Here is a 27899-nt window from a genome sequence, read left to right as displayed (position 1 = left end):
TTAGGGGATAACACAGGGACTGGTCGGCTCGGAGTCAGTATACTGTGTCTGAGTGGGGTATTCATGTTACACTGCGGCATGTTAACACGTCGCTATATAAGTGCAATAATCTTGAACGCGGGTAGCCCATTTCACCTCACCTCACATCTCATGTGTTTACAGTACAGGTAACTGGGATTCTAAAAGAAACACACAAGCTCAAAACTGTTCAAAGCGATATTTATTACAGAAATATAGCCAGAATGACGAAATACAGTTCGTGACTTTCCGCACACTTCCGTACGACCCTCCCGGATTCCGCCGAATGGGTCAGAATGACGAGATGTGTTACATTCAGCGTCGTGTGTCCGACTGTTGACACACTTTGGCAAGCCTTATATAGAATGTACATGAGGTGAATAATGTCATATCACACGGGGAGACGCCTTTGACAAGCATACCTATATTGGGTATGGAATAACTAGGTCAGGGTGAACTAACAAGCGGAAATAAATAACAACATGGCCTGAATAGGGTAGCACAGTCAGAATTTGAAAATATTGAAATAACGTATTCGAATGTAAAAATGATTTTATAAATATTACAGCATGACGATCAATGTGTCAATAATGAAACATGGCAATTATGTAATGACAAGGGTGCGCATGCGTAAATGTCAGTTGTTTATTGCACAATCACACAGTCCTTTTATGGCATAACATGCGGTGAAATATGCATAACCATAATCCAAATTAAATATTGATCAGGTTAAAAAGCACGTTTATCACATTGATCGAAAACAGCAAAACGCTTCTATGTGAGAGTAGTATGGTTATTTCCAATCACTATAACATACTTAAACAGCACGACAAAACGGTTCCTCTGTACATATCAGTATATACAATTCATATATTAATTATTCAAATAGCACATTTTATTGCAGCACTTATTATGTTGTCGCAATGCGTGACATATACATTGCTATGTTACTTGCATCACGGGATTTAATGTTATTCACGTCAGCCCTTTGACTAAAACAAAAAAATAAAATACACATTTAGAATGCCGAATTCCTGTCGATCTACACTTAGGAGGTGTTTGGAACGCACATATTCAAGTGTTAGAAAAATACATTTTGCCCAGGTAATTATCCCAACAAATATATAAAACAAATATTCTACGAAGTTTCATTAATATCATTAACGAATTAGATTAATAAATTGTTTTAGTCACTTCAGAAATTTATATTGCTGTTTTCAGGAATGTAATTAATTACAATGAATGATGTGGGCTAAAGTATGTTAGTGTAACCATTGCTCGCTATATCTGCCCCACCCCCAATCCTCAATAACGCTATGTGATGAAGAATTAACATCATTTGTCATGAATCTGCTCTGAGTGAACACTGAACTCCTCAAATCTCAGTCTCAATCTCGTCCACAAGTTCATACTCCAAAAGCTGAGAAAACAAGCTCTGGTCCTTTCCGGCTTGGAACCGCGCATATATTGTAGCACTTCCGGTACCATTTCCGGTATTGACGTTGGTCTCCCAGGTGAATCCTAACTTCCGTTTCAAATGATGCCAGATGTCCCCGATCACGAGGAACACTTCCACGGCTTGAGGGACATCGAGTCGGAAGGTGTATCGTTTGTCCGTCATTAAATCCCCACCCACGGGTTCATACAAGGTGCAACGCTGCCATTTTGCAAACGTCTTCGGGAACGCGTTTCCAGATGGACTGGGTTCTTGACAAATGACGAGATAGCGATATGCGCAGTCAAGACTGGTTTTGTCTCCTGTCGGATCTGCGCAAAAGAGGGAGAAGATGTAGAAGCCTTCTTTCGGACACCTCACCAAGTACGTGGCCCCTGTGTCGTTCCGCGAGCGGAGGAATACATATCTGTCAATGTCTTGCACGGATTCGTCAGCGACGTCGAAATATTGGAATGTATGCGATACTTTCGTGTCATTTTCCATTTTGAAGTTGATTTCTAAGTAGTCACTATTACACACAATCAGTGGATCGGTGCTCTCCGTGCTGATGCCCAATTTCTCCATGATGGGCGTGGCCCCAAAGAACGGCACGGGGGGATACGGAGGAGAGGACGGTCCGGACATCTCCGAACAGCTGATGAGGAAGGAACAAGCACTCTCGAGGCATTCCGAATGCCAGAAATCCCCGGTAAAGATCGAGAAATAATATAACCCAGGTCGCGGAAGGGCAACTGTAAATATGGCCTCGTTTTTCACAAACCGTAACAGCGTCCTTCCATCAAGACTCCGGGAGTCTCCTGATGATTTGTTCACAGGTTCCAACATGGAACCAAATCCAAGAATTTTTGGCATCACAAGTCTCACTTCAATCATTCCCGTCTCTGTCGACAGAGTGGCACCATAGTTGGAATAAAATTTCAGTCCGTAGTTGAAAAATGGCGATTTAACCACAGGAAGGTTAATGAATTCGGAAAACGGAAGTGGGATTTCTAGAAGTTGCCATGCAGGGTCGTCTGGGTAATGTTGGTAGATGTAGTCTTCTGGGTCTGTGAGGAAGTAGAACTCGTCGTATTTGTGAAACAGCTGGGGCAGGTCGTCCATGTGACCTGACACGTGACGGGCTGCCCATGTGCAGTTAACGAATCGCCAACTTCCGTCGATGCACACAGCCGTCCACGAGTTCCGGAAGGTTGTGCCCTCAATGCGCATGCCCGGTTTGTAACCAGCTCCTTTGGAATATCCAAGAATAATCTCGCAATGAAGACCGGCGTACCTGGAAAAATGAGTTTGCTTATATAATAAATTGTCGTCATGTCGGCCAATCCTTGTTTATAATTCTAATTGATTTCTCTTGTAGACTTGTATGTATTCGGTGTGAAGTTAAAAATAGATACGATCATTAACTACCAAGCAAATCTAATCAGGGAACAACGAACTCTCTAGTTTCTATAATGCCATCATACCATCAAATAACTCACATTTTCTACATATATTTTACATCAAAACAATCAAGAGTTCTAGACCTGAAATTAAGTTTTGGTATTATGCCCGTATGTGCACTTGTTCGAAAACTATGTAATAGCCTTGTAATAACTATTGTCAGTAAGTCAAAGTAGAAATCTCCCAGTGAGGCCACGACCTCGACCTTTTATCAGGTCCTGATTTTGAGACATATAAAAATTGACTTCAATATTTCTTTTGCGTTTATGGAGGTATGAAAGTAAAATCAGTGTGCACACTGTATACATCCGCGTAGCCGATTTACGCTAAATGTGTAAAGTGTTATAAAGATTAGAACTCTTTAACGCAAAAACACATTGAAGTCAATTCTTGTTAATAAATATGTTAACACTTTAGAACGACACTGGCTGCTTAGTTAATAATTTACACACAAAAACTGTAGAAAACAGTACGAAATCAGTGACGTCGTTCTGCGTAATAATGCGACACTAGCTCCGCCCATTCTATTATCAGCAAATCTACTGTATAGTCCGTTAGATGGCGTGGCCTCATGATTTCCGGTTTATGGCAACACAAAAAATTATCCTTGTTTGACCAATCAAATGCCACGGAATAACTTGCAGTTTATGTGTTTTAACTTGAGAGTCCACTTACGTGCAGAGCCGTTTGAAAAGCTGATGGTAGGTCTCCTTGCCTGACTTAACTCCCTTGAGTAGCGTGATGGCGGAGGCGGAGGGACGGATGATGTCATTGACGGTATTCTTGTTCAGGTCTTTGGCGATCACCCAGCGGAAGAGAACTCTGGAAAGTAATGGAAATAACCACCTAAAAATAAGCCACTAATCCTTAATCGTCTTTCAAAAATATCAGGTCACTAAGTTGGGTTTTGTGCCATTGATGACAATCGTACCCACTCATATTCCGGGGCAAGCCGAATGGTTACGGAAAGGGTCCGGTAGTGCCGAAAGCATTGATGGGAATCATGCTGAATGCGGGGTTTGGGGGGATATGCAACTTTGTACATTACAATCCACTTGTATAACTGAACTGTCCTTTGGGAGATGTTTGTGTGAATAATGTACATTCACTTGAGGGGGCACGGGTGGCCCAGTCATCCAAGGCGCCGCGATTCGCTGTGCAGAGTTGTGTCCCTTGGGCACGCCATTAACCTATGATTATGGGTTCGAATCCCGGTTCTCCCCGATTATGTTTCTAGGTTTGTCAGCACCATACCCGTGGTCGTGGGTTTCACCGAAGTGGTAAACGTCAGAGACCTGCATCACTTCGGGCTTCCCTCCCACATTAAGCTGACACGCCGTGATATAACTGGAATACTGTTAAAAGTGGCGTGGCGTTAAACCCAACTCACTCACTCCATTCACTTGATACGTCGACAGGCCGAACATGGCTCAGCTTTGGCATAGAATGTCAAGAAATATTCATAAATATATAATAATACCAACCATTCGTGTTGTATGAAAGCTTGCATTAGAATTCTAACTCCTATGACTGCTTGTAAGCCTACTGTGTATCTGAACTTACCTGACTTTCTCGAGTTCCGACTTGCAGTCTCGAGTAAGATCTCTCACGAGATCTGTGTAAGTCGAATACTCTCTGCTTACGAGCTGAAATATTATTATTAATTTTTAAAATAAATTATAAAATCATAAATAAAAGCATCAAAATATAACGAAAGAATTTCCAAATATTTCAATATAGTTCGGTAGACTTGAAATATGTCTTTATTTACATGTTTTTATAAGATAAATTTGGATCTACCCTCTCTCCACACAAATGTGTGTTTTCACAGTGCTATTTCCCAGGTAAAATGCGCCTACCTGCACGGCCTTTCTGTCCAGCTGCTCAAACCTGGCTGGGGTCTTGTACAGGTGAGCTTTCTTGGTCTCCGGCGGCTCCAGAGGCGGTCTTATCGAGTGGTCGTACAGCACGCTACGGTCAGCCTCGCGGTCCTGTGGAGACAACACATACTGATTGAAGCGGCGGTAAAATATCTCAATCGATGAACTTTGTGTGTGTTTGGAATCAAGATTTCCTCTTGTATTTGTCACCTTGTCCTATCCAGGCATCCACGCGGGGTCCTCTAGAGGAATTAACGACCAAATATTACACTGTAGTGAGTGTGTTCTTCACAATGTTCACCATATTGAAACCATGGTAGGGACACAAACAATGCCTTCTCACGAGGGATACGAACCGGTTCTTCAGTGTGGCGAGCGAACGCTTTAACCGCTGCATGAATGTAGCTTCAATTAGTGGTAATAGAGTCTATGTATTCTGTGGAATAACTGTCTTGCACTCGTGGACATGGCCTAAACTACAACACATATTCACAAGGAAAAATTTGGTTAAAAGATCGCGGTTCTATCTACTAAACCTTCTATATTTTACCATAGACTTACCTTAGCTGTAGACCTAAGATCACTTTGTACAAGCGGGCTCTTGTCTGTTTGGTCTCGTTTCATTTTTAAGAAATAGATACCTGTCATATTGACGTCTGTTAATTTTTTAGAACAATAATTTATGTTATCATGGGGACCTAAGTTGTTCATAACGACAAGTGATAAAACTGTTTTCACTTCATCATATTTACTTAGACATTTAAAAATCACACCTACCAACTCCCCTCCGAGTTCCTTCAGCAAGGACTTGAATGTGTGCATAACTTTCTTTCGTCGAATTGGAAACGACTTAAAACTTGACCCGAGTCGCTGACGGACAGGCATGTTAACAGCTCGTCAAATAGTTATACAATGATTTCAAATACACGGATACCTTTTTTATAGCCAGGGTTAAAAGACCCCGTAATTAAATTTCTATTGCACTTAACCTGTCTCTAATTAATTAGCTCGAGTGTCCGCCATTGTTCTCGCACAGATGCGCGAGATTACGCACATGATTACAATTAACAAGTCATTGATAGCACAACGTCAGTTTCCGCGGATGCTAGTTAATGAAACAAAAAGCAACATCTTGGTTTTTCGGCTTAATGAAAAGGTCACGGGGGATGTGAAGCGGGTTGACACCGTGTCGCTAATTCTTGCGCTTTGATTGGCGATTAACGTGTGGAAAATTAGTAGTCACGTGCCCCGTGTAATGAGCGGTGTCGGTGAATGTGTTCCGCGATGGCCGACCAGCACACAATGCGAGATGTCGTGTGTGTGTGTAAGACGCTCTGATTGTAATTACGGCCGCTGTGACACCGATGTTTGACAGTTTGTATACAGAAGGTGTATATACACACGCTATACACTGCGAGACTTGGTGTTTATTTGTGGTATATTTAGCCAAATACCCCGTAGTGAAAAGACTGGGACGAAAGTAAGATCGGCTGATGGCTATACAAAATTCAACCCAAGATCCATCAAAAGCCATACTCGTACTCAAATGAAATGAAAGTTGAAATAGCCATCTCACGCCTCAGACTCGGTCACAGAAAGCACTATGACAAGGTATGCCCATCTTACAATCAACCTGAATCCTTTGCTCACGTGTTACTGGAATGTCAAGGCCACGCCCCAGCCCAGGCTCGGTTAAAACAAGGATTACAGTTAGATCCGCTATATGTCGTAGATCTCCTAAAGCCAAGAGATGCAACAGCGAAGACCTCACTAACTCTATTTCTGAGAGATGGACAGCTACTCGAACGTATAAAAACCGTGCAGCCAAAGATAACATATGAAATCACGAAAATAGAAATCTTATCAATACAAAAACAGAAATTTTATCGAAACTCACAATAGATATTTTTGACCTACTCGCACCCGACTCCCAAAGAGGGGCAGGTCAGGTGAAATTGCTAAGGCGACCGCTTAAACTATAACAACAACAACAACAACAACAACGTACATTACGACTTCGTGCTGACATCAACTTGCGAGAGTCACTCACAGGAGGATCTAAGAGCGACTTGCGGCGACGTTTGGTTCGTGCTACGCTAAGAGGGGTCATAGGGCGTGGAGAGAATGATCTTGAGGCGACGGAGTCTGGAGATAGGAATATGCTTGAAACTGTGCAAATTAAACACCTAAAGCAACAGCACAGGGCAAAGAGTTTAAAGACACGCCAGTGACCAGGCAGATGTTTATCATCCCGAAATGCAGCTGTTGGTAGTATCGTGTTTCAAACAGGTTCACGGCGGCAAATACTATTCGAGCACATGCGTTGACAGAACGTGTTTGTGGGACTTTAATATTAAAAAGTTCAAGTAGGATTTACAGTTCAAATATGGGGTGGATTTATTGAGACATATGCTGAGGTTAGATGTGCTGCAGGCGATGGAATACGCCTACATTTACAGGTACATCAGACCTGTTTAAATGGCTGACAATTAACCCTTTTTTCTATCTTAAACTTGTAATTTTTGAATGCATGATATGAATCAAATACATAAGTGTCGCATAAAGTGTGAAAAGAGTTGACGTTTTTAGCTTCAAGAAAATATAACTGAGTATGAATCTTTTTACCAAATATATCTGTAAATATGTACTGTTATCATTTACACCCCTGTAAGGAAAAGCTTGGGTCAAATAATTAATGTCCCAAAATAAGACTCCCGTAAATCTCTTAAATTAGTCCTTTTGACATTTCTTAGCCTTGACAGGTCGTGTTTTTATAATGGATGTCAAGAGCCGAGGACGCGCGTGAGATGATCGCCGAGCGAACTTTGACCGCCCAGTGCAGATGAAGGCTGGGTGGGTTTTTGAGCCAACCACAAGTCAGCTTTGTATAACGACCCCCTTCATTCGTTTACCACCTGGACTCGGATATTTCGAATTTTACAAAATGAAAACCCAGACAGGACGCAAATAACTCTTCGATCGTACTCCCCTTTGGGTGTAGATGCCATGGCGCTCAGAAACGACTGAGTGTATAACATGATATAATGGCGCGGCTTTATTATTTGGCCGTCCGTAATTATATTTGTCTTCAAGACACAAACATCAGACATCCTTGTCTGAATGCTTCGCCCACTCGTACCGATGACATAGAAGCCTCGGTGCTGACTGGTGGATTGGAAAGTTCACTTGACGTGACCTCTTATGAAGGCGTCCCCAGGTCTTCACGCAGAGGGTATGGACACAAGGGCAATGGATCTGATGTTGATGAAATTGTTTAGGTTGTCAACATAACACGCCACAGAAACATTCACCTTAGACACTACAATTACATTGGGTGACACATTAACTATACGGGGTACAATAGGTCTTCAGCAACTCATGCTTGCCGTGAAAGGCGACTATGCTTGTAGTAAAAGGCGTATACGGGATCGGGTGGTCAGGCTCACTGACTTGGTTGAAGCATGTCATCGATCCTATTTGCGTGGATCGATGCTCATGATATCAATCACTGGATTGTCTGGTCCAGGCTCGATTATTTACAGACCGCCGTCATATAGCTGGAATATTGCTGAGAGAGGCGTAAAACAACCAACCAACAAACCAACATTAACTATATATAGTCTAATACTATACTTTCATGTGTTTAGAAGTATAAATGTTTGACATTGTGCCTTTCAAGCTTAAACAAAGAACCATCTCATTGGACAAACTATTATGACGTAACCCACCTTTTCACCAATCAGCGTCAACATCTCATGACAGTGCCTCTCCAGCATCTTGGTGGTGCGGTTCTTCTCCTCCGTCCCCATCTTGTCCTGCATCGTCTTGAAGCGGTCGTCCCTGACAGTCTTGAAGTGATCCTCTATCCTGTCCCTCTCACCCAGGAGACTCCGCGTGCTGCCGTGAGCCCGGACCTGGTCAATGTTGGCTAGGAGCTCCTCCGCAGCGCGTTCCTTCTCCCCGGCGATGCTGTCGTCCAGACGCTTCATCTCTTTCTCCCTCTCCTCCAGGAGGAATCGCTGCAGACGCTCCTCCTCCTCCTTGTGGCGCGCCTCCAGGAACGACTGAGCCTCGAAAACGTTGCTGTTCTCAAAGTCCTACGACAAAAACACCGTGTTGAAGATTCTACCATGCAAGACAGGACCAACTTGAGAAGATGGGGTTCTAAACTTGGAGGGGCGTTTGGAAATCTTACTGGAGTGAGTGAGTGAGTGAGTGAGTGGTGTCTTACTCCACAGTCAGCAATGTTACAGGCGAATAAGTGGTTGACATGATGTAGCATCCTGCACAATCAGGGTATGTTTGTTTGTTTGATCGTTTGTTTCTTTTTTTAACGCCACACTCAGCTATATTCCAGCTGTTTGATGGCGGTCTGCAAACAATCGCGTCTGGGCCAGACAATCCAGTGATTGACATCATGAGCATCGATCAACGCAAAATTGGGATACGATGACATGCATCAACCAAGTCAGCGAGCCTGACCACCCGATCACGTTAGTCGCCTTTTACGACAAGCATAGTCGCCTCTTGCGGCAATCGCTTTTGGTTTGAAAAAAGAATGTTTAACGGCGAAGTTTTAGATAGTCATACCTCATAGCTCTGCAGCACTGGTTTCGGGTGCGAGAAACTCTTCATATCATACGAAGTTCCGAAGCTGTGGTCCGCGCTGTGCGGAGTGTAGGTCGTCCACGGACTCCCCATGCTGGACTGGTCGTGCATGCTTCGCGGAGTGACACTGGTCATGCTTGACCCCGGGCTGTGGCCGTGGTTCATTGAAGTGTTGGGGGAGTGGCGTGGGGAGTGGCGTGGGGACCCGGAGCGAGGGCTGGAGCGACCGGAAGTCAGACCCGGCCGTGAGGTGCCATCGATCTAAAAATAATAAAAAGTACATCAATAATCAATCATATTCGAAGAATTGAAATATCCATGGTGAATGAACCAATTTACAAACTTTTTTTTATCAAAGAGGCGTTTTGTGTGCTGATGTCTGAGTGTTAAAATATAATGAACATGACGTGAACCCAAACTAAAGGCGAATGGAAACGACCACAGTGAAGAGGGAGGTATGAACAGATGAACATCCGGTCCTTCTCTAAGAGTTTGGTGATGTCCCTTCAATCTGTCCGCTATCATGGTGGATATAATTCTGATTCGGAGATAGCATGGCCTCCCACCACATGACTCGTGTTAAGTCCCGCCAGGGGCCGGTTTATCATGTTTGTTTGTTTGTTGTTTAACGCCGCCGTCATATAGCGTCATAAACAGCCCCCGAGCCTCACCACCCGATCCCGTTAGTCACCTCTTACGACAAGCATAGTCGCCTCTTACGGAAAGAATTGGTTGCTGAAGACCTATTCTACCCCGGATCTTCACGGGTCTGGTTGATCATGAGGTGTGAGGAAATGGGGTTTAACGTCGCGCTCAAGATTATTGCAGTTATTTATCCACGTGTATGCACGTGTGTGTGTCGCTGCTTGTACTAGTCCAGTTAATGTCGGTTTCATAGTGCCAGCCCACTGAGATACCATGCACCTAGTTATCAAGTATACCCCTGGGTCCTTGTTTTAGCCCCTCAATACCGAATGTCAGACAGGGCAACATCAAGTTCCATCTTTTAACGTCGGTATGACGGCCAGGGATTGAACCAACGAGTGGCCGCTACACAACCAAGAAGTAACGGTAGACATGACCACCCACCTCCAAAACATCGTCAGTTTAGATGAGCATAGTCATGTTTGTTAGGAAAGGTTTCAGTGACCCACCAACAAAGCATAACTAACCATGTTAATATTTTTTTCTACCTTTATAATGTATGTCCACATCTTGCCCGCCATCCCTGCCACCCTTGCTGCCCCGACGCGGAGACGCACCCTACAACTGGAGGCTTGTCCCCGGACCTCGACCAAACACACCCTGAGACTCTATCCCCATAGTATTGACATGGTTCGTCACAGTATTTAATTCCTTGCTACAACACGTTAATTGATCAACAAATACAGAAGTGTCTCCGGCTGTTGGAAGGCCGTGATGGAGTCGTGTGCTGTCGATGCCAGCTCCCAGATGTCACACATCTGTACTGCACGTGTAAACGTAGGGCGGGTCTGCTCAGTTTGTCCTTTACGTCAATTAACACGTACCCGTAGAAGTAAATACTTGATGGGGATGACTGAAAATCTAATTAAAAATAAACCCGATTTTACAGGCATGACCATCCTTAGAAGTAGTCACGGAGCGCTCTTCCCAGGCGCTGTTTATTACCAGAACGAGGCTTACATTACCGTGCGATTTTAGCATCACGTTTTTTTGTCTCGACCTGGAAGTTAAAACTCTGGTGGCGTGTGCATAAATGGAATAGCTTTTTTATGTGGTCACGGGTTCCTTTAGATCTTCCAGCCTTTGGGTATTGTTCGATGTATTCCTTTAAACGGGGGTAAGAATGGTCAATGTGCGTCCAGTGTTACCATTTGCGTTTGAAATGATACTGATAAAAATGTTTTTAGAAGTGCATTCGTTTCCGTCAATGTGTAAAATCAGACATTTTCAGGCAATGTACCAGCGATGAGATGGAATGGTAGTTGAGGACATGAAGCAAGTATAACTGCAGCTGACTGCAATATCACAGAAGACCAAGATTATTACTTAAATGTCACGCATTGTCCAGCATAAAAGTTGCTACGTAGTTCGGGTAGGTATGTACAATGCCCGGTCAGTATGACCTATGGGACGCTGAAGTATTTTTAAATTGCGTAAAACATACATAGATTAAAAGGAAACAATATAAGTGAAATAATTAACATCAGTATAGGCACGCCCAGTCAATAACCCTTTGGGGCGGTCGGGTAGCCTAGTGGTTAAAGCGTTCGCTCGTCACGCCGAAGACCCGGGTTCGATTCCCAACATGGGTACAATGTGTGAAGGCCATTTCTGGTGCCCCCCGCCGTGATATTGCTGAAATATTGGTAAAAGCGGCGTAAAACGCTACTTACTCACTCACTCACTCACTCAATAACCCTAATTCTGCATGTCCTCCCGTGTATGCATACTCATACCTGCTCACGTGCATCCGCAACCGCTAAACTTACTTCATCTCATTATATCTACGCCAACCCCAGTTTCACACAACTGACACAAGCTCGGCATGACAGCCGTCTGATGATCTATCATCACCTTCCCCTAAAGGGACACACCATGTTACCAGTCCGTGTGTCTGGCTGTCTACCGGCATCTGTCACGCCTGCCGCGGCACAGACTAGCAACATCATCGTGGACCTACATCTCGTATAGATGTATTGCATAATACGGCTGGCAGTGTCACCACCCCGTGAAGATCAGGGTTAGAATTGGTCTTCAACAACCCATAACAGAATCGGGTGGTCAGGTTCGCTGACTTGATTCATGCATGTCATGTTAACCACTAGGCTACCGGGGGCACGGGTGGCCCATTCGTCTAAGGCGCCGCGATTCGCTGTGCAGAGTTGCGTCCCTTGGGCACGCCAGAAACCTATGATTGTGGGTTCGAATCCCGGTTCGCCCCGATTATGTTTCTAGGTTTGTCAGCACCATACCCGTGCTCGTGGGTTTCACCGAAGTGGTAAACGTCTGAGACCTGCATCACTTCGGGCTTTCCTCCCTCATTAAGCTGACACGCCGTGATATAACTGGAATACTGTTAAAAGCGGCGTTAAACCCAACTCACTCACTCACTCACTAGGCTACCCCGCCGCCCCCAAAACATGTTCCCCGCACCTGTCTATAGTATGTTAACGTATCCAAGTTGTAATTTTGGATTTCGGTCGGCATAATATCACTAAAGGATGCCAGGCTTCAAATGGATATTAATTTACAATTCATTGTTTATTAATGTACAGCAAAATAGTAAGTGGTTGTCATGGCCCTAAATTAATAACCTACAAAAATCGTCCCGTGATCGAATAACCCTTGACCTGTTGCTTGTCAATATTAATTTCAAACAATCAAGTGTCCACTCGAATCGGTCAAACTGGCAAGTACACTAAAAGTCCATCGTATTTATCCTCATCAAGAACAGATAAAATACCCTGTATAAGTGAGGATGGACAGGCACTACAGCCAACCCACGACGCTCCCGTCAAATATTCATATGTCAACCAAATATGAGTGACAAGGCTTCTGTGTCATACGTGCATCAACATATCATTCAATACAATTCATATCTCACACAAGTCCAGGGGTCGATGCATAAAGATTCATTGTAAACAAACATGCCGCGCACTGCGCCGTGACCTTTACCCATATCCCCTTGACTGGCTTATCAATAGTAGGGCCCTGTGTCGAGCATAGTTAAAGTGACAGGTCGCGTTGTGTGCTGCTGCACAAGGTGTAACGCCGGCGTGGGTGCCGCAACGTGTGCGTTACGACAGCACGGGCGGACATCGCCTGAGTTAGCATCGAACTCTTCACATTGCTGGCGCCATCTTGATAATCCCCCTCGAGGATTAGCCCCATTGATGTCTGATCCGTGTGTTTTCAGAATGGACAGTTTCTGTTGTGTTTGTTTGTTGTATAACGCCACACTCAGCAATATACCAGCTATATGACGGCGGTCTGTAAGTAATCGAGTCTGGACCAGACAATGCAGTGATTGACAAGATGAGTATCGACCCACGTCATTGGGATACGATGACATACCTCAACCCGTTAGTCGCCTCTTACGATAAGCATAGTCGCCTTTTAAGGAAAGCATTGGTTGCTGAAGATCTATTCTACCCCGGAACTTCACGGGTGGGTGACGCAACATGTGCGGTACGACTGCCATCTTGATGTTTTTGATAATCACCCTAGAGGATTAGCTGCATTGATGGGGGCGAAGTGTGATCCTCGTGTTTTCAGTATGGACAGGCAGGACGAACTGCGGGAGTGAATGTGAGTGAGTGGATATAGTTTTATGCCGCTTTTAGCAATATTCCAGCAATATCACCAGAAATGGGTTTCACACATTGTACCCACATGGGGAATCGAACCCAGGTCTTCGGTGTGACTAGCGAACGCTTTAACCACCAGGTTACCCTCACGCCGGAGAGAGTGAAGGTGAGTGAATTGTGTTTTACGCCGCCTTATACGGTATTTTAGTAGTCACCGTGATTTGTTGCAGTCATATAGCTTGTTAAACAAAGCCTGACAAGACTAACACCGTTATATTGCAAATATTTGTCGAATGCTCATCGCGGTTTGTTTGGAAACAACAGGGGCTGTCGGGTAGCCCAGTGGTTAAAGCGTTCGCTCGTCACGCTGAAGACCCGGGTTCGATTCTCGACATAGGTACAATGTGTGAAGCCTATTTCTGGTGTCCCCCGCTGTGACATTGCTGGAATATTGCTAAAAGTGGCGTAAAACCCTTTCACATAACCGCGTAGTGAAAATATAGACAATACATGTTGCGTAGTAGTTTTGTTTTACAAATAAAACCTCATCTTCAGAGCTTCCTTTTGACATATATTGAAAAAAACTCAACTATTTGTGCACAGGGATTTATTAGGACACTCGTAAATGGATTTATTATCCACTGTGACCGTTCGTACAGCACTCATAACTGATAAATAACCTATTATATGTAATATTATAACGATGGCTAAACGTGGCTTTGTTATGACCTCTGTACAACCAACAGAAGAGGCTTTGTTATGACCTCTGTACAACCAACAGGAGAGGCTTTGTTATGACCTCTGTACAACCAACAGGAGAGGCTTTGTTATGACCTCTGTACAACCAACAGAAGAGGCTTTGTTATGACCTCTGTACAACCAACAGAAAAGGCTTTGTAAAGACCTCTGTACAACCAACAGAAGATGCTTTGTTATGACCTCTGTACAACCAACAGAAAAGGCTTTGTTATGACCTCTGTACAACCAACAGAAAAGGCTTTGTTATGACCTCTGTACAACCAACAGAAGAGGCTTTGTTATGACCTCTGTACAACCAACAGAAGAGGCTTTGTTATGACCTCTGTACAACCACAGAAAAGGCTTTGTTATGACCTCTGTACAACCATCAGAAAAGGCTTTGTTATGACCTCTGTACAACCAACAGAAGAGGCTTTGTTATGACCTCTGTACAACCAACAGAAGAGGCTTTGTTATGACCTCTGTACAACCAACAGGAGAGGCTTTGTTATGACCTCTGTACAACCAACAGAAAAGGCTTTGTTATGACCTTTGTACAACCAACAGAAGAGGCTTTGTTATGACCTCTGTACAACCAACAGAAGAGGCTTTGTTATGACCTCTGTACAACCAACAGAAGAGGCTTTGTTACAACAGTTTGTACAACATACAACAGCGATATTTATTGTCTCTTACATAACTGACCAACAGCCTTGCATAAAAACGCAAAATAAAGTCAAAACGCTTCACAAGTCTTATATCCAGAAATGTCGAACCATTTGAATACTGCCAGTGAAACAGGTGTTTACTGTTGCTTATCAGAGCAGAACATACACCAAGCACAATCAACAACCATGCTGATATAGACATGTGTTTTGGAGGGCCTCGTCAACACGTTAACATGGCAGACACACTTATGGGTCGGAATTATTTATGCGGATATAAAAAAAGGTTAATGCTTGAAATTACACCATAACACAGGAACTAATTGCAGAAGGTTGTTTTTAAAGGGAACAATGAACTTAATAACTTGCATACCGTTATGACAACTGAATTATACAACTTGTGAGTATACTACGTATACACCTCGCCTCGTTCATTCACATATCCAACACAAAGAACTCAGACATACTTGTGGCAAAGATGACACTTAGTTCGCATAATATACTACAACAAATGAAGCTGTTTAAATTCGATCAGAATCTGAAAAAATTGAACACACTATTAGCTGAGAAAAGATTGTCGTCTGCCTTCGAATAGCATACGACGTTGAACGGATGATGTTGAAGCAGACATGTAGAACATGCAGGTAGGTTTGGATGTATCGGGCACTCTGACCAAACCTCTACCTCAACAAACATGAAAATGAACATGGCGTACCTGTAATGACTCGATATCCGGGAAAAGCTTTTCATGAAATAAACTGCCGCCATGAAGTAGGTCACACAGGCTGCTGGTAGCAAGGTGAGAAAGACTGGGCAGTCAACTGGAACTAGCGTGCCCCCAGTGTGACACCGAATATCACCCGGGAGAATGTCGTTCACCTCCCTCATTGACAGGGTAATACTACAGTCTTGACGGCAGAAAATATAATAATCTCGGCGGCCGACACCCGGCAGTGTTGTAAGGAATATATGGCACAGAGCGTGCAGTGTGTTACAGCTGACATCCGGGGGCTGCAGCATGGTTGGGGGAACTGAATGTGAACTAATTATCTCTCAGGCAAATATTACAATGAACAAAAATGTCAATGATATGTATCGAAATTGGTGCTGACAAAGCTTAAGAGGCGTGGAATGAAATACTTGTTGTGAAGGGTACTGAAGATTGTAAAGAGGCTTGTCAAACGCCCACCCCACAACGTGAACAGAAATAACAAGCGCGATGCCGCTGGGTGTCGAAATGTCCATCTAAGACAAAAGAATTTTCGATTTACAAGAAGGAGAATTACAATACCTGCGACTCTTAAATGAAATCTACGTAAAACCATAAACATGATATTACGCTTCCTGTCACTATTATTAAGGGGTGGGGGTGGGGGGATATTCTCGACCTTAACATGTAACCAAATTACTGCATTACGCACCTTCATGGGTCCATGCTACAACATACCACGCACCACTATGATCACAGAATCCCCAAAGTAAGACAGACGTGAAGGGGAACTGTTTTGTCCTCGACTCCTGTCTCCGTTAATGAGCATCCTTAACAAGCACCAGAAACTGCATGAATTATATTTGTAGTTTTTCAGAATATTAACGAATCTCTATAATCATTACTCACTCGGCATAGGTAAAACAATGATCACACAATCGGATTGTTTAATGTACAAAAAGCCCCAATAACGCAATGGTTCATTCAGGTCAATGTGCTATGCGCACTCATACAAGGAATGACCATTGTCCATGGACGATGTTCGGCCATCTGGACAGACCTAACAACGATCCCCCGAACCATGCGCTGTCAGCTGGTCCGGCGCCGGACACTTCTATTGTCGTCTTTCAGTAGGTTTCAGGGGCGGTTGGGTAGCCTAGTGGTTAAAGCGTTCGCTCGTCACGCCGACTCGGTCAGACTCGCTGGCCTGGTTGATGCCTGTCATCGATCCAAATTGCGTGGACCGATGCTCATGATGTCAATCACTGGATTGTCTGGTCCAGACTCGATTATTTTACAGACCGCCGTCATATAGCTGGAATATTGCTGAGTGCGGCGAGTGTGGCGTTAAACAACAAACAAAACAAAGAAAATACGTGTTCGGGCCCTGCTTTCATGATAGGTATGGAAGCAGTGGCCGAAATATACACCCCAGCATCTGGGACAAAATCCGTCCCTCATATATGTTGTAGTGTCGTACACAGGATGACACTGAGATGTAATGGTATATTTCCTTAGAAAATAATACCAGTTACTTTCACAGGGAATAACTTCTTGCTCAAACATTACAGAGTCACTTCATTTGTTTCACTCAGGCCAACAAGTGAGCGTATATTAGAATGGAACCAAACCGTGTGGGAATCGAACCCGGGTATTCTGTCTGACGAGTCAACGTTACAACCACTGGGCCACCCCACCTCCCTTAATAATATTTAGGTGCAACGATTACAATCCTGGCTGAATATCCACTATAAAGGTGTTACCGTCTTCTATCCCGTCCTTCTCATTCTTTATTCACAATTAAAACCTTAACACACCATCTTCTACACATCATCCGCTGTACAATAACTCTGTCAATAACTCTGTCAATAGGTCAAGATGTAATCACAGCCCTGTCTTGTGTCAATACCTTGAAATAGGGTCCGGTTTCGGACAGGACATGGCTGTTTGTCCACTGACTGTCCGAACGGTCATTATGGGAGGGGTAGCGTCACTAACAACCCTCGTCCATGTTGCCTCCCGTCCTTACTGTGTCTCCCGTCCTTACTGTGTCTCCCCTCCTTACTGTGTCTCCCGTCCTTACTGTGTCTCCCCTCCTTACTGTGCCCGACCCCCACCTCCTTACTGTAACGACCGGGCCCATGTCAACACCACACCGTACACCACGGCACGCGGTGGAATGCAGGAACTAGGCTTAAAACATGGGAGCAATGTGGACGCAGTATTTTCATTAACTAAAAACGGGTTTTGGGCCACCAAGGTCACTCTAAGGTCACTCTAAGGTCAAGCGAACTACAGAGACACGACTTGTGATCAAGGTTTGTGATCAAGGTTTGTGATTGAGGCTTGTGATTGAGGCTTATTCGAGAAACTGCATGCCAAACTAATGTTGAATTGACCCCGCATACCCGACCATATGACATACTGTTATTACAATGGTTACTTTTCAGGTTATTGTCCGGTGGGAATGCGCGCCGAATAGGTCCCCCCCCCCCCCCCCCCCCCACTACACCATGCTTCGGAGCCGACTGATATGTATCGGATGGTCAACATGTCTTCCTTGATTCAAGGCTTCAACTAGACTATGGAAAGGACGGCCCACTACATATATGCTAATACAATAAGCACAATGTAAGAGTCACGCGTTTAAATGTTAGTTTGCAAGATATTGACCATAAGAGATGAATAGAGCGTCTTAATGAGAAAATAAACAATTTTTGTTGCAGTTCCTTGGAGTGAGTGAGTTAGTCAAACTTTAACGTCGCATCGGCATTATTTCAGCCCCATAGCGCCGAGAACAAGTCGATATATATCCACTTGAGTCAGGAAAACAGAGTTATATTCAAAAACAAATATATCAAACATATTTTATCATAACAATATTATTTATAACTGTTTAAAACAAGGGTTATGAGCCACAGGCAACCAAGTCTAGGTCACCTCGCTGGGGATCATGGGGACTTGCGGTGCCTCACGTGTCCTACACGATACCCTGCAGGAGTTACGTCATCACTTTAGCTACTGGTGGTTGTCCTCAATACTAGCAAATATGAACAAAATGCTCAGCAATGAGTTGGCTTGAAACACTGGTTGGTGATGGTTACATTGATAATGATAGGAGTTACGTTCCACACATGGGGACAATGGTTTTACGGTACTTTAACCTCTTGGGCAAGAGCCAGTCTCCTGAATGCGTTTGTTGGAAATAGTACGGACCAATCAATATACAACTCAAAGGGAATGATTGTAGGAGTATTTTAGAGGACAGCTGCGTCAGATAAGCAGGATGCCTGCGCCATGCGAAGCCCTGGTGGGGCTATGGTGGTATATTGTGTGTCCTCGTACCCCGACCGCCTGAAGTATTGCTCATGCTATCAACCGCTGGTTTAACAAACACGTTATTTACATACTTTCTTCGTCCCGTGAAGATCCGGGTCAGAATAGGTCTTCAGCAACCCATGCTTGCCGTAAAATGCGACTATGCTTGTCGTAAGAGGCGACCAACGGGATCGGGTGGTCAGGCTCGCTGACTTGTATCCCAAGTCTTTTCCTCTTTTTTTTTTATCCCAAATGCGAAGATCGATGCTCATGATGTCAATCACGGGGTTGTCTAGTCCAGACTCGATTATTTACAGACCGCCGTCATATAGCTGGAATATTGCCGAGTGCGGCGTTAACAAAAAAAACCCCCAAAACAACAACAAACACACGACATACTCTAATCAGTTGGCAATAATCAGTCCACGTCTAAAGGCCGTCACGCAACACACCTATCAATATGTTGTATCAGATCACCAAGCAGTGTCGTCACAAATCATCTACCTGCTGTTACAATGCTGTGAATATTTTACTACGCGTCACGTGATAACTGTCATCGTGACTTATATCAAAATAGAACGCTTCACGCACGTCAAGGCCACAGCGACCTTCTATCACCTGTCACACTATCTCCCTCACAACTGGTTTGACATGAGCTCGTCGAGCGAGACAGAATGACGTTTAATGTGTACGTGCATGATTGAACGGCTAGGACAGACACAACTGACTGCTTGGCTAAGCATACAGAGATAATATGGCTGTGCCTTGTAGTCGATATTGACTCACAACTTTCTTCATACACACGATACGTATAAAAGATGAATGGGTGTGAAGCGCCCTGACTTTTAGCGCGTGTGACGTCATGCATGCCAGGATTAAATCTCGAAACCGATTTATGAAATGTGATTAAAAAGTTATTTTTTTATATAGGCTTCAATACGTGCAGTTTATAATGGTATTGTTGGAAGAATCTTTCCTCAGTGTAACATGAAAAACTATGGACAAAATCACAATAGAGTCCCCCAAAATGGTTGATGGTTGATGTTTTCATCTATCTATATACTAGTATACTAGTGAGTGAGTTGGGTTTAACGCCGCTTTAAACAGTATTCCAGTAATATCACGGCGTGTCAGCTTAATGTGGGAGGAAAGCCCGAAGTGATGCAGGTCTCAGATGTTTACCACTTCGGTGAAACCCACGAGCACGGGTATGGTGACAAACCTAGAAACATAATCGGGGCGAACCGGGATTCGAACACAATCATAGGTTTCTGGCGTTCCCAAGGGACGCAACTCTGCACAGCGAATCGCGGCGCCTTAGACGACTGGGCCCCTCGTGCCCCCTCTATATATACTACTCAAAAGAAGTCATATTACTATAGTTAATATTTCACACGGTAATATGAAAGAATCTGGATTTCCTGAACTTGTGTTGAGCAGTATAGCACTCCGGTCAGATGACAGCTGGATTAACTTGAGCCTGAGGTATCACACATCCTCCATTAACCAGTAGCTCATATCTGCATTGTATTATGCTATATATGCCTGGGACAATTTCAGCGGCCGCAGATAACACCTGAATATCTTGCCGAAATTACGATATTAAATTTGGCTACGATAGCATTATTGTCGGATTCGAATGTCATAACGTAAACAAGTCACGATATGGCTGAAATATTGCCGATGTGACTTTAAATATTAACTCACTCACTCACGCATAACGTAACAATAGGCGTGCAATCAAATTACATTCTCGAGCGCTTGGAGTGTGACGTCACTGAGAAGAGAAATAAAGATGTGACGTCACTAAAACAAGAAGCTATGGCAGCGAATGGATCATGGTCTTTGTCATACATTACAGATAGTAAACGCTGGACAGTCGAGGATGGTTGGCTATATTTTGGTACAGGCGTTTTACAAGCCGAGGTGTCTATTTCTGGGCCACAAACCTATAACATACACTGACATATGACTGGCACATTTCGGTCAAGGGCGCAGGTCTCGAATCCAGCTCGCTCCGCCATTCTAAGCTGTGGGCGTGGCTTGAAGTTGAAGGCTATCTTTCAGATAACAGTCGCGGGCTCTCCAACTTCAATAATGTAACAGTACAGCTTGTCTGTGCAAGTCTGTACTACGTCACACTCGATCATCCAGTTTATATTATCTGTGTTAAATATGAATGGTGATCAAATACACTGGAGAATCGATGACGTGTGTACGTAAGCAAAATAATATTTATTTTTGCATTCACAATATCACGTCTGAAACGTTATGGAAGCTGAAATCTCAGTCAGATTTATTCATCTTTCTTGACTGATGTTCATTTGACATACCCCAAATATTATATTTGAGCTGTTACCAATGGTTACCGAGAGAGGTCACAACTAACGTGAATATATGACACGCTGGTCTGTACAGAAAGAATGCAACACTCTTTGCAACACACTTCTCGTCCTCCATCATCCACTCCTAGAATGTTAACCCTAGATGTCACAGTTTTAAGAATTCATTTAAATATATCTTTGCAGTGTTAATATATTATTGACCATAGCCTCTATAGATTTAATAATGTATCTGTAACAGGGGAAACACACGAACCCCACTGCAAGGTTGATAAAGGTTTGGTATATAAGTGTACTTTTCTTAAGGGGTGTAGCAGCAACCTGGTGGTTCAAGTGTTTGATGGTCACGCCTCAGGTCCGGGTTCGATTCGCCACCTGAGCAATGAGCATCAACTCGTGGGTTGTTTCGGCGCAATACAAATGTCCATCACCATTACACGGGTAGAATGTGTGAAGCCCATTGTTGGAGTCTCCCAGCCTTCATAATGCTCGAACATGGCTAACAGCGTCGTAAAACGCAACTTATTCACACCTAAATTGGACGTTTATTAATACATTTCAATACCGCTTGTTGTATTTGATGGGCACAACATATGCGACACATTATCAAACCTTCAACAAGAATTGACATATAAAATTCACAAGCGGCTCACAATGAATTGTTTGATAGGCACTATAATACTTAGAAGTTGACGGATGACAAAGCAGACATAAATTATGAAAATGTTGTCATTCATACATCGTGTCTCCTTTGTCGGCCACAGTCGACTGCCGCCTCCAGTGTAAAAGAGGGACACAGGGCAGTTCCTTCAATGAAAGGAAATATTTATAGTAAATGCCACCTTGCAGGTTACTGCAGGACTGTGTGGGAGAATAGTTGGCCCTTCTCATGACGGAATGTTGGTCTGAATGGCTGACACATGTGACAATTGCTTCTCACGCTGACTCAATCTCAGCGAATTGGAGACGCGTTACGCATGCGTCAGGCCACACTGCACGACCAGTCCTTGGTGAAAACTGACAATATGAACCATGCCTATAGGATAAATAGATCTACTATAGCAGTTTTCTGCAGAACTTCTGCAACAAATGAGATGCTGATTTGGGAGATATATGCCTTTTCAGAGATATATTACCGAATAGTGTGCATGTGTTTGATAATGTCAAGCCAATACCGTCATTATACGATATTTTGATATATGGTATTAGGGAATCAGTACATTCTAATTTGGTTGTTTAAACATTATCTAGGCGGATGAACTAGGCTGTGCATTTGTATTGTCAGCTCAAAGTTACAAGTCTACAGGGACTTGTTTTGTTTATTATACAATAATGTCGATCTATGGAAATCTGTTCCACCCAGTTCCTCGCAGCATCACGCACTACGTCATTCGGTAATACTTGCATCCGTAACCTGCATTCGTGACCAACTCGTGTTATCCCGGGACAAGCCGAATAGCAGGTTACGGAAAGAGGCGAATGGTGACGAATGACTCGCATCCGTAACCTACAGTCTCCATTCGGCTTGTCCCGGAATGACAGGAGTTAATCACGAATGGCAATTGCATGCCCATTGGAGGTTACTAACAGGGAAGAGTGATGACGAATGTGTAATCAGACCTGGCTTCGAGGAAGTGATGAATAAGTAAACCCTTATACAAGCACTGTTTCCTAATTAAAATCTACATCAATGCAAGGATATCAGTATTTGAAACTTAAATAAACTAAAGTCCCCAATAGGAGTGCGCACGACCCACATGTGGCTGAATGTAAATACGACGATACGTGAAACACGCAAAACAAACAGATACTATTTCCCTAACACCTCCCCACGGTGCCTATGACTCACTGTGGCCGCGTGGTCTTATCTAGATTGTTATGCAGGGGGTGGGTCAGGAATGTCCACTGATATATAGGACATGTCAACAACGTCGTGTAGTGGTTGGGGAAATAATATATTGGGAAGTCACGTCGCTGGAAAGTAGCTATGAAAATTCGACATATTTATGTTATGGAGATGAACGTGTCCACATACGCTGTGGTACAAAGTTTGTTTCGATGCTTTCATGGTCCTACAATTGCTAAATAAGGCAATGTTTTGTGGTTGTTTAGTTGATGTTTGTTTGTTGTTTACGCCGCAATATTCCAGCTATATGACGGCGGCCTGTAAATAATCGAGTCTGGACCAAGTATTCCAGTGATTGATATAATGAAGAACGATCCACGCCGCTGGGGTAGATGGCACACCCTCACCCAAGTCACTGAGGCTGACCACCTGATGTGTGTGTGTGTGTGTGTGTGTGTGTGTGTGTGTTATGTAATACGAAACCCAACAGACACAGAAAAGTGACCCCGAGTTGATCAGCCCTAGTTATCTCCAAAACGCCGAGCGCCAGGCAGGGAAACAACAAATACCATCTCTTAACGTTCTTATAGTTCAGAAACACATTTATATAAAATACATTAAGATTGAAATTTGTGTCAACTTCCGTGTTTGTCTGGTGAGATTTTCTTATATTCGACACTGAGGAGAGTAAGGTAGGTCAAACAGTCACGTATAATCCTGATCTCCGTGGCGAGGCGTGTGGTCTCCGATATCAGGCGACATTAAGCCGTGAGTGTTAGTAAGCGGGCACCTGCACAACATGTGCGATATAGGATTGTCAGTTACCACATCCCGGAAAGATTTGTCACCTGAGTACGCGTCACTCTCGCTTAATCTAGAGATTACGTCAGTGGGTGAAAATAAAACTTTGATAATCCACAGCTAAATCGTGACACAATGAGATTGATGGCTTCACAAAGTGTCAGATAGATGTGTCAACAGATCACCTTACACTCACCCCGAGACTTAACGTCATGACACGCTCCGTCGATATACAACCATTTATAGTGAAACCTTAAACAGCTAACTCGTTCTGGCATTGAAGACGATTTACTTTGAGGTCCTGGTCGAACGCTTCAGGACACAGTCGTCAACATCAAAACCCGTGAAGATTCCGGGGTAGAATAGGTCTTCAGCAACCCATACTTGCCGTAAAAGGCGACTATGCTTGTCGTAAAAGGCGACTAACGGGATCGGGTGGTCAGGCTAGCTGACTTGGTTGTTACATGTCATCGATCCCAATTGCGTGGATCGATGCTCCAGACTCGATTATTTACAGACCGCCGTCATATAGCTGGAATATTGCTGAGTGCGGCGTTAAACAACAAACCAAACAACCAACAACGTCAACATCAACAGTCGTCTACACATCATCTTACCTCAGGGGAGATAACTGATATCAGAGATTATCCTGTAAGCTAACGCAGCAACTATTACCGTACCAGAAATAAACACGAGTCTTCCTGGTGATACAGTCTCAGTCTAAATAGTGCGGTGGAGTACGCATGTATTCACGGTTCACACCCTTAGTTCATGGTTGTCTGGCGCTCGCCATTAAGAGGCTAAAACAAGGACTGGTCGGCTCGGAGTCTGTATACTGTGTCTGAGTGGGGTATTCATGTTAAACTGCGGCATGGTATCTCAGTGGGCTAGCACTATAAATCGGCATTAGTCCGGACTAGTACAAGCAGCCACACACACATGCATGCACGTCGCTATATATGTGCAATAAATGTGGACGCGACGTTAAACCTCCATTTAACCTCACCTCATGGGCAGGGTGAGTGAGTGAGAGAGTGAGTTGATGGACGAGTACGTAAGTGAGTGAGGGAAGGGGGTTTAGCTTCACTTTTAGCACTATTACAGCAATATCACGGCTGGGGACACCAGCAATGAGCTTCACATTTATGAATGAATGACACATATACATGGATAGGTAACAGATCAGGATCGGATTCTCGATGGATGAAATCAGTTGAATCAACTGAGGCTTCGGTGGAAAACACATCTGCAACTGCAACGCATGTCCAGAAATTTTACTCATCAATATAATGTCGCAAAAACCCCGATGCATCTCAAACAAGTTGTAACTAACGTCATTTACACCGCTTTTTGTAACAACCAAACATGTCTAGAATAGGGACATTGGCGGGCTTCACACATCGTATCCATTTGGGAGTCGAACCTGGCTTGCGAGCGAACGTTGTAACCACTACACTACATTAGGACTGACGTACAAGGAACTGAGCACGGTGAGATGGATCACAGGGGGGTAGAAGGAGTTCCTGCCTGGGTGAGAGTGTGCGGCGCTCCAGGCTTACAAAGCAACAAGTACATCACCAGGAAGTGAAAGCGGCCATTGTTGTATAAGACATAAACATGGGCGTGTCTGCTCGGTTCAACCTCTTTAACAACGCTGTGCCACCTTCTAATTGTCTGTGTTTGATCAGGGTGTCTTTGTTCTGGATCACCCAGCTGTGGTCGCCGAGGCAGAATGTAACGTGTTCACTGAAACTGCCACGCAAAACCATAAGGTCTGCAACGTTTGGCTATGTGTAACCATGGTAACTTGACATTGACACTTTATTTTATTTCCCAAAAGCGTATGTTCAAATACAAAAGAGCACTTGCGGACGACGTCTGTGCTGGTGATGTGTGTCTGACAACGTGTATACTAGTGAGTGGACATGCGGTAAGAACAAATGAGAGACTTGCTTCTCAAGGTCTGACGTTTGTTGTGAAACGAGAGAAGCGATATTGATGTTAACACTCTACCTGCTTTAGTAGAGCTCCCAACAAACAAAGATACTCATTCAGTGTGATGGCCTGGTTACTGGAGATTAGGGGTACAGGAACACGTCAGGAAGCCGGGGGATCCTACCGAGAACCATCCTCTTTCCTCCAGGGTAGCATGTCTCCATTGTTTTATGATTAAAGACCTTCGGTCACTGGGACAGTCAGGGACCGCGGGGAACGTGTTCTAATCCAGAATCACCATAACAATAAAGGTGAAACTGCCTACCTGTATGACACAAGAAGGTGAAACTGCCTACCTGTATGACACAAGAAGGTGAAACTGCCTACCTGTATGACACAAGAAGGTGAAACTCCCTACCTGTATGACATAAGGTGAAACTGCCTACCTGTATGACACTAGAAGGTGAAACTGCCTACCTGTATGACACAAGAAGGTGAAACTGCCTACCTGTATGACAAGAGAAGGTGAAACTGCCTACCTGTATGACAGAAGGTGAAACTGCCTACCTGTATGACAGAAGGTGAAACTGCCTACCTGTATGACACTAGAACGTGAAACTGCCTACCTGTGTGACACGAGAAGGTGAAACTGCCTACCTGTATGACACTAGAAGGTGAAACTGCCTACGTGTATGACACAAGAAGGTGAAACTGCCTACCTGTATGACAGGAGAAGGTGAAACTGCCTACCTGTATGACAGGAGAAGGTGAAACTGCCTACCTGTATGACACTAGAAGGAGAATGGCCTACCTGTATGACACAAGAAGGTGAAACTGCCTACCTGTATGACACGAGAAGGTGAAACTGCCTACCTGTATGACACGAGAAGGTGAAACTGCCTACCTGTATGACACTAGAAGGTGAAACTGCCTACCTGTATGGCACGAGAAGGTGAAACTGCCTACCTGTATGACACGAGAAGGTGAAACTGCCTACCTGTATGACACAAGAAGGTGAAACTGCCTACCTGTATGACACGAGGTGAAACTGCCTACCTGTGTGACACGAGAAGGTGAAACTGCCTACCTGTATGACACAAGGTGAAACTGCCTACCTGTATGACAAGGTGAAACTGCCTACCTGTATGACACAAGAAGGTGAAACTCCCTACCTGTGTGACACGAGACGGTGAAACTGCCTACCTGTATGACACGAGAAGGTGAAACTGCGTACCTGTATGACACGAGAAGGTGAAACTGCCTACCTGTATGACACAAGAAGGTGAAACTGCCTACCTGTATGACATACTTCTTTTGGGGGTTGTTAATGGCGTCCAGGTTCATCATCTTTCCCTTCTTCAGCTCGCTGATGCTCTTCCCCACGTGGGTCTTGCAGAAACACTCCTTGTCCTTGCTGCCATTCTTGTTGTTCCGATAAAACGACTGCGTCGTGAGCGGCACCCCACAGATCCGACACCGGAAACACTGTTTGTGGAATAAAACTCCAACGTTGATCTGATCATCGGGGAACGCTTGCTTGTTACACCGAAAACAGGGGTCGATGGGATCCGGCTCAGCCGCTCGCTCGTACTTGAATTCATACAACGATGCCTTCTCGTAGGTAAAGGAATACTTATACGTCTTGTTTTCGTCCTCCGATTCATGAACCAATATCTGACCCTCGGGCTCGGGGGAGGGGGCTGACATGGCTAGGGGTTATTCCGGGGCTGGTAATCCGTAAATGAATAAAATCACAAGCACTGGTATAATCCGTTGACAGGCTTGTCCGCCGCCGTTCTCTGACTGACACGCTCAGCTCTGTTGTGGCTGGGAACACTGACCTAAATTACC

General features: G+C 44.1%; 1 protein-coding gene across 2 annotated transcripts; it reads right to left on the bottom strand.

Annotated features, from left to right (window-relative positions):
- Positions 1–205: 205 nt before the first annotated feature.
- LOC124141720 (hillarin-like) lies at positions 206–27899 on the bottom strand. Of its 2 annotated transcripts, none has more exons than XM_046509793.2 (7): positions 27345–27899; positions 9385–9663; positions 8523–8891; positions 4774–4905; positions 4478–4560; positions 3590–3736; positions 206–2747 (listed from the first exon to the last, which is right to left on the bottom strand). In XM_046509793.2, the coding sequence occupies exons 1-7, from the start codon at positions 27753–27755 to the stop codon at positions 1394–1396; spliced, it is 2775 nt and encodes a 924-aa protein (XP_046365749.1). In that variant the 5' UTR covers positions 27756–27899; the 3' UTR covers positions 206–1393. The 2 variants fall into 2 exon arrangements, with proteins under 2 accessions (XP_046365749.1, XP_046365752.1); XM_046509796.2 differs by lacking the exon at positions 27345–27899 and adding an exon at positions 15813–16023.

The sequence above is a fragment of the Haliotis rufescens genome, unplaced genomic scaffold (assembly GCF_023055435.1).
Source record: "Haliotis rufescens isolate VD_foot unplaced genomic scaffold, xgHalRufe1.0.p SCAF_56, whole genome shotgun sequence".
Classification (NCBI taxonomy): domain Eukaryota; kingdom Metazoa; phylum Mollusca; class Gastropoda; order Lepetellida; family Haliotidae; genus Haliotis; species Haliotis rufescens.
The sequence above is the reverse complement of the archived record's forward strand: the minus strand, read 5'-3'. Positions and strand labels throughout refer to the sequence as shown.

Excerpts from the sequence above, each read along its gene's own strand:
- LOC124141720 (XM_046509793.2), bottom strand. The coding sequence starts at position 27,755 with ATGTCAGCCCCCTCCCCCGAGCCCGAGGGTCAGATATTGGTTCATGAA. Across the intron at positions 4,906-8,522 it reads TGACGCTGATTGGTGAAAAG|GACCGCGAGGCTGACCGTAG; the intron begins GTGGGTTACGTC and ends TTGTCTCCACAG. Across the intron at positions 4,561-4,773 it reads TGGACAGAAAGGCCGTGCAG|CTCGTAAGCAGAGAGTATTC; the intron begins GTAGGCGCATTT and ends ATAATATTTCAG.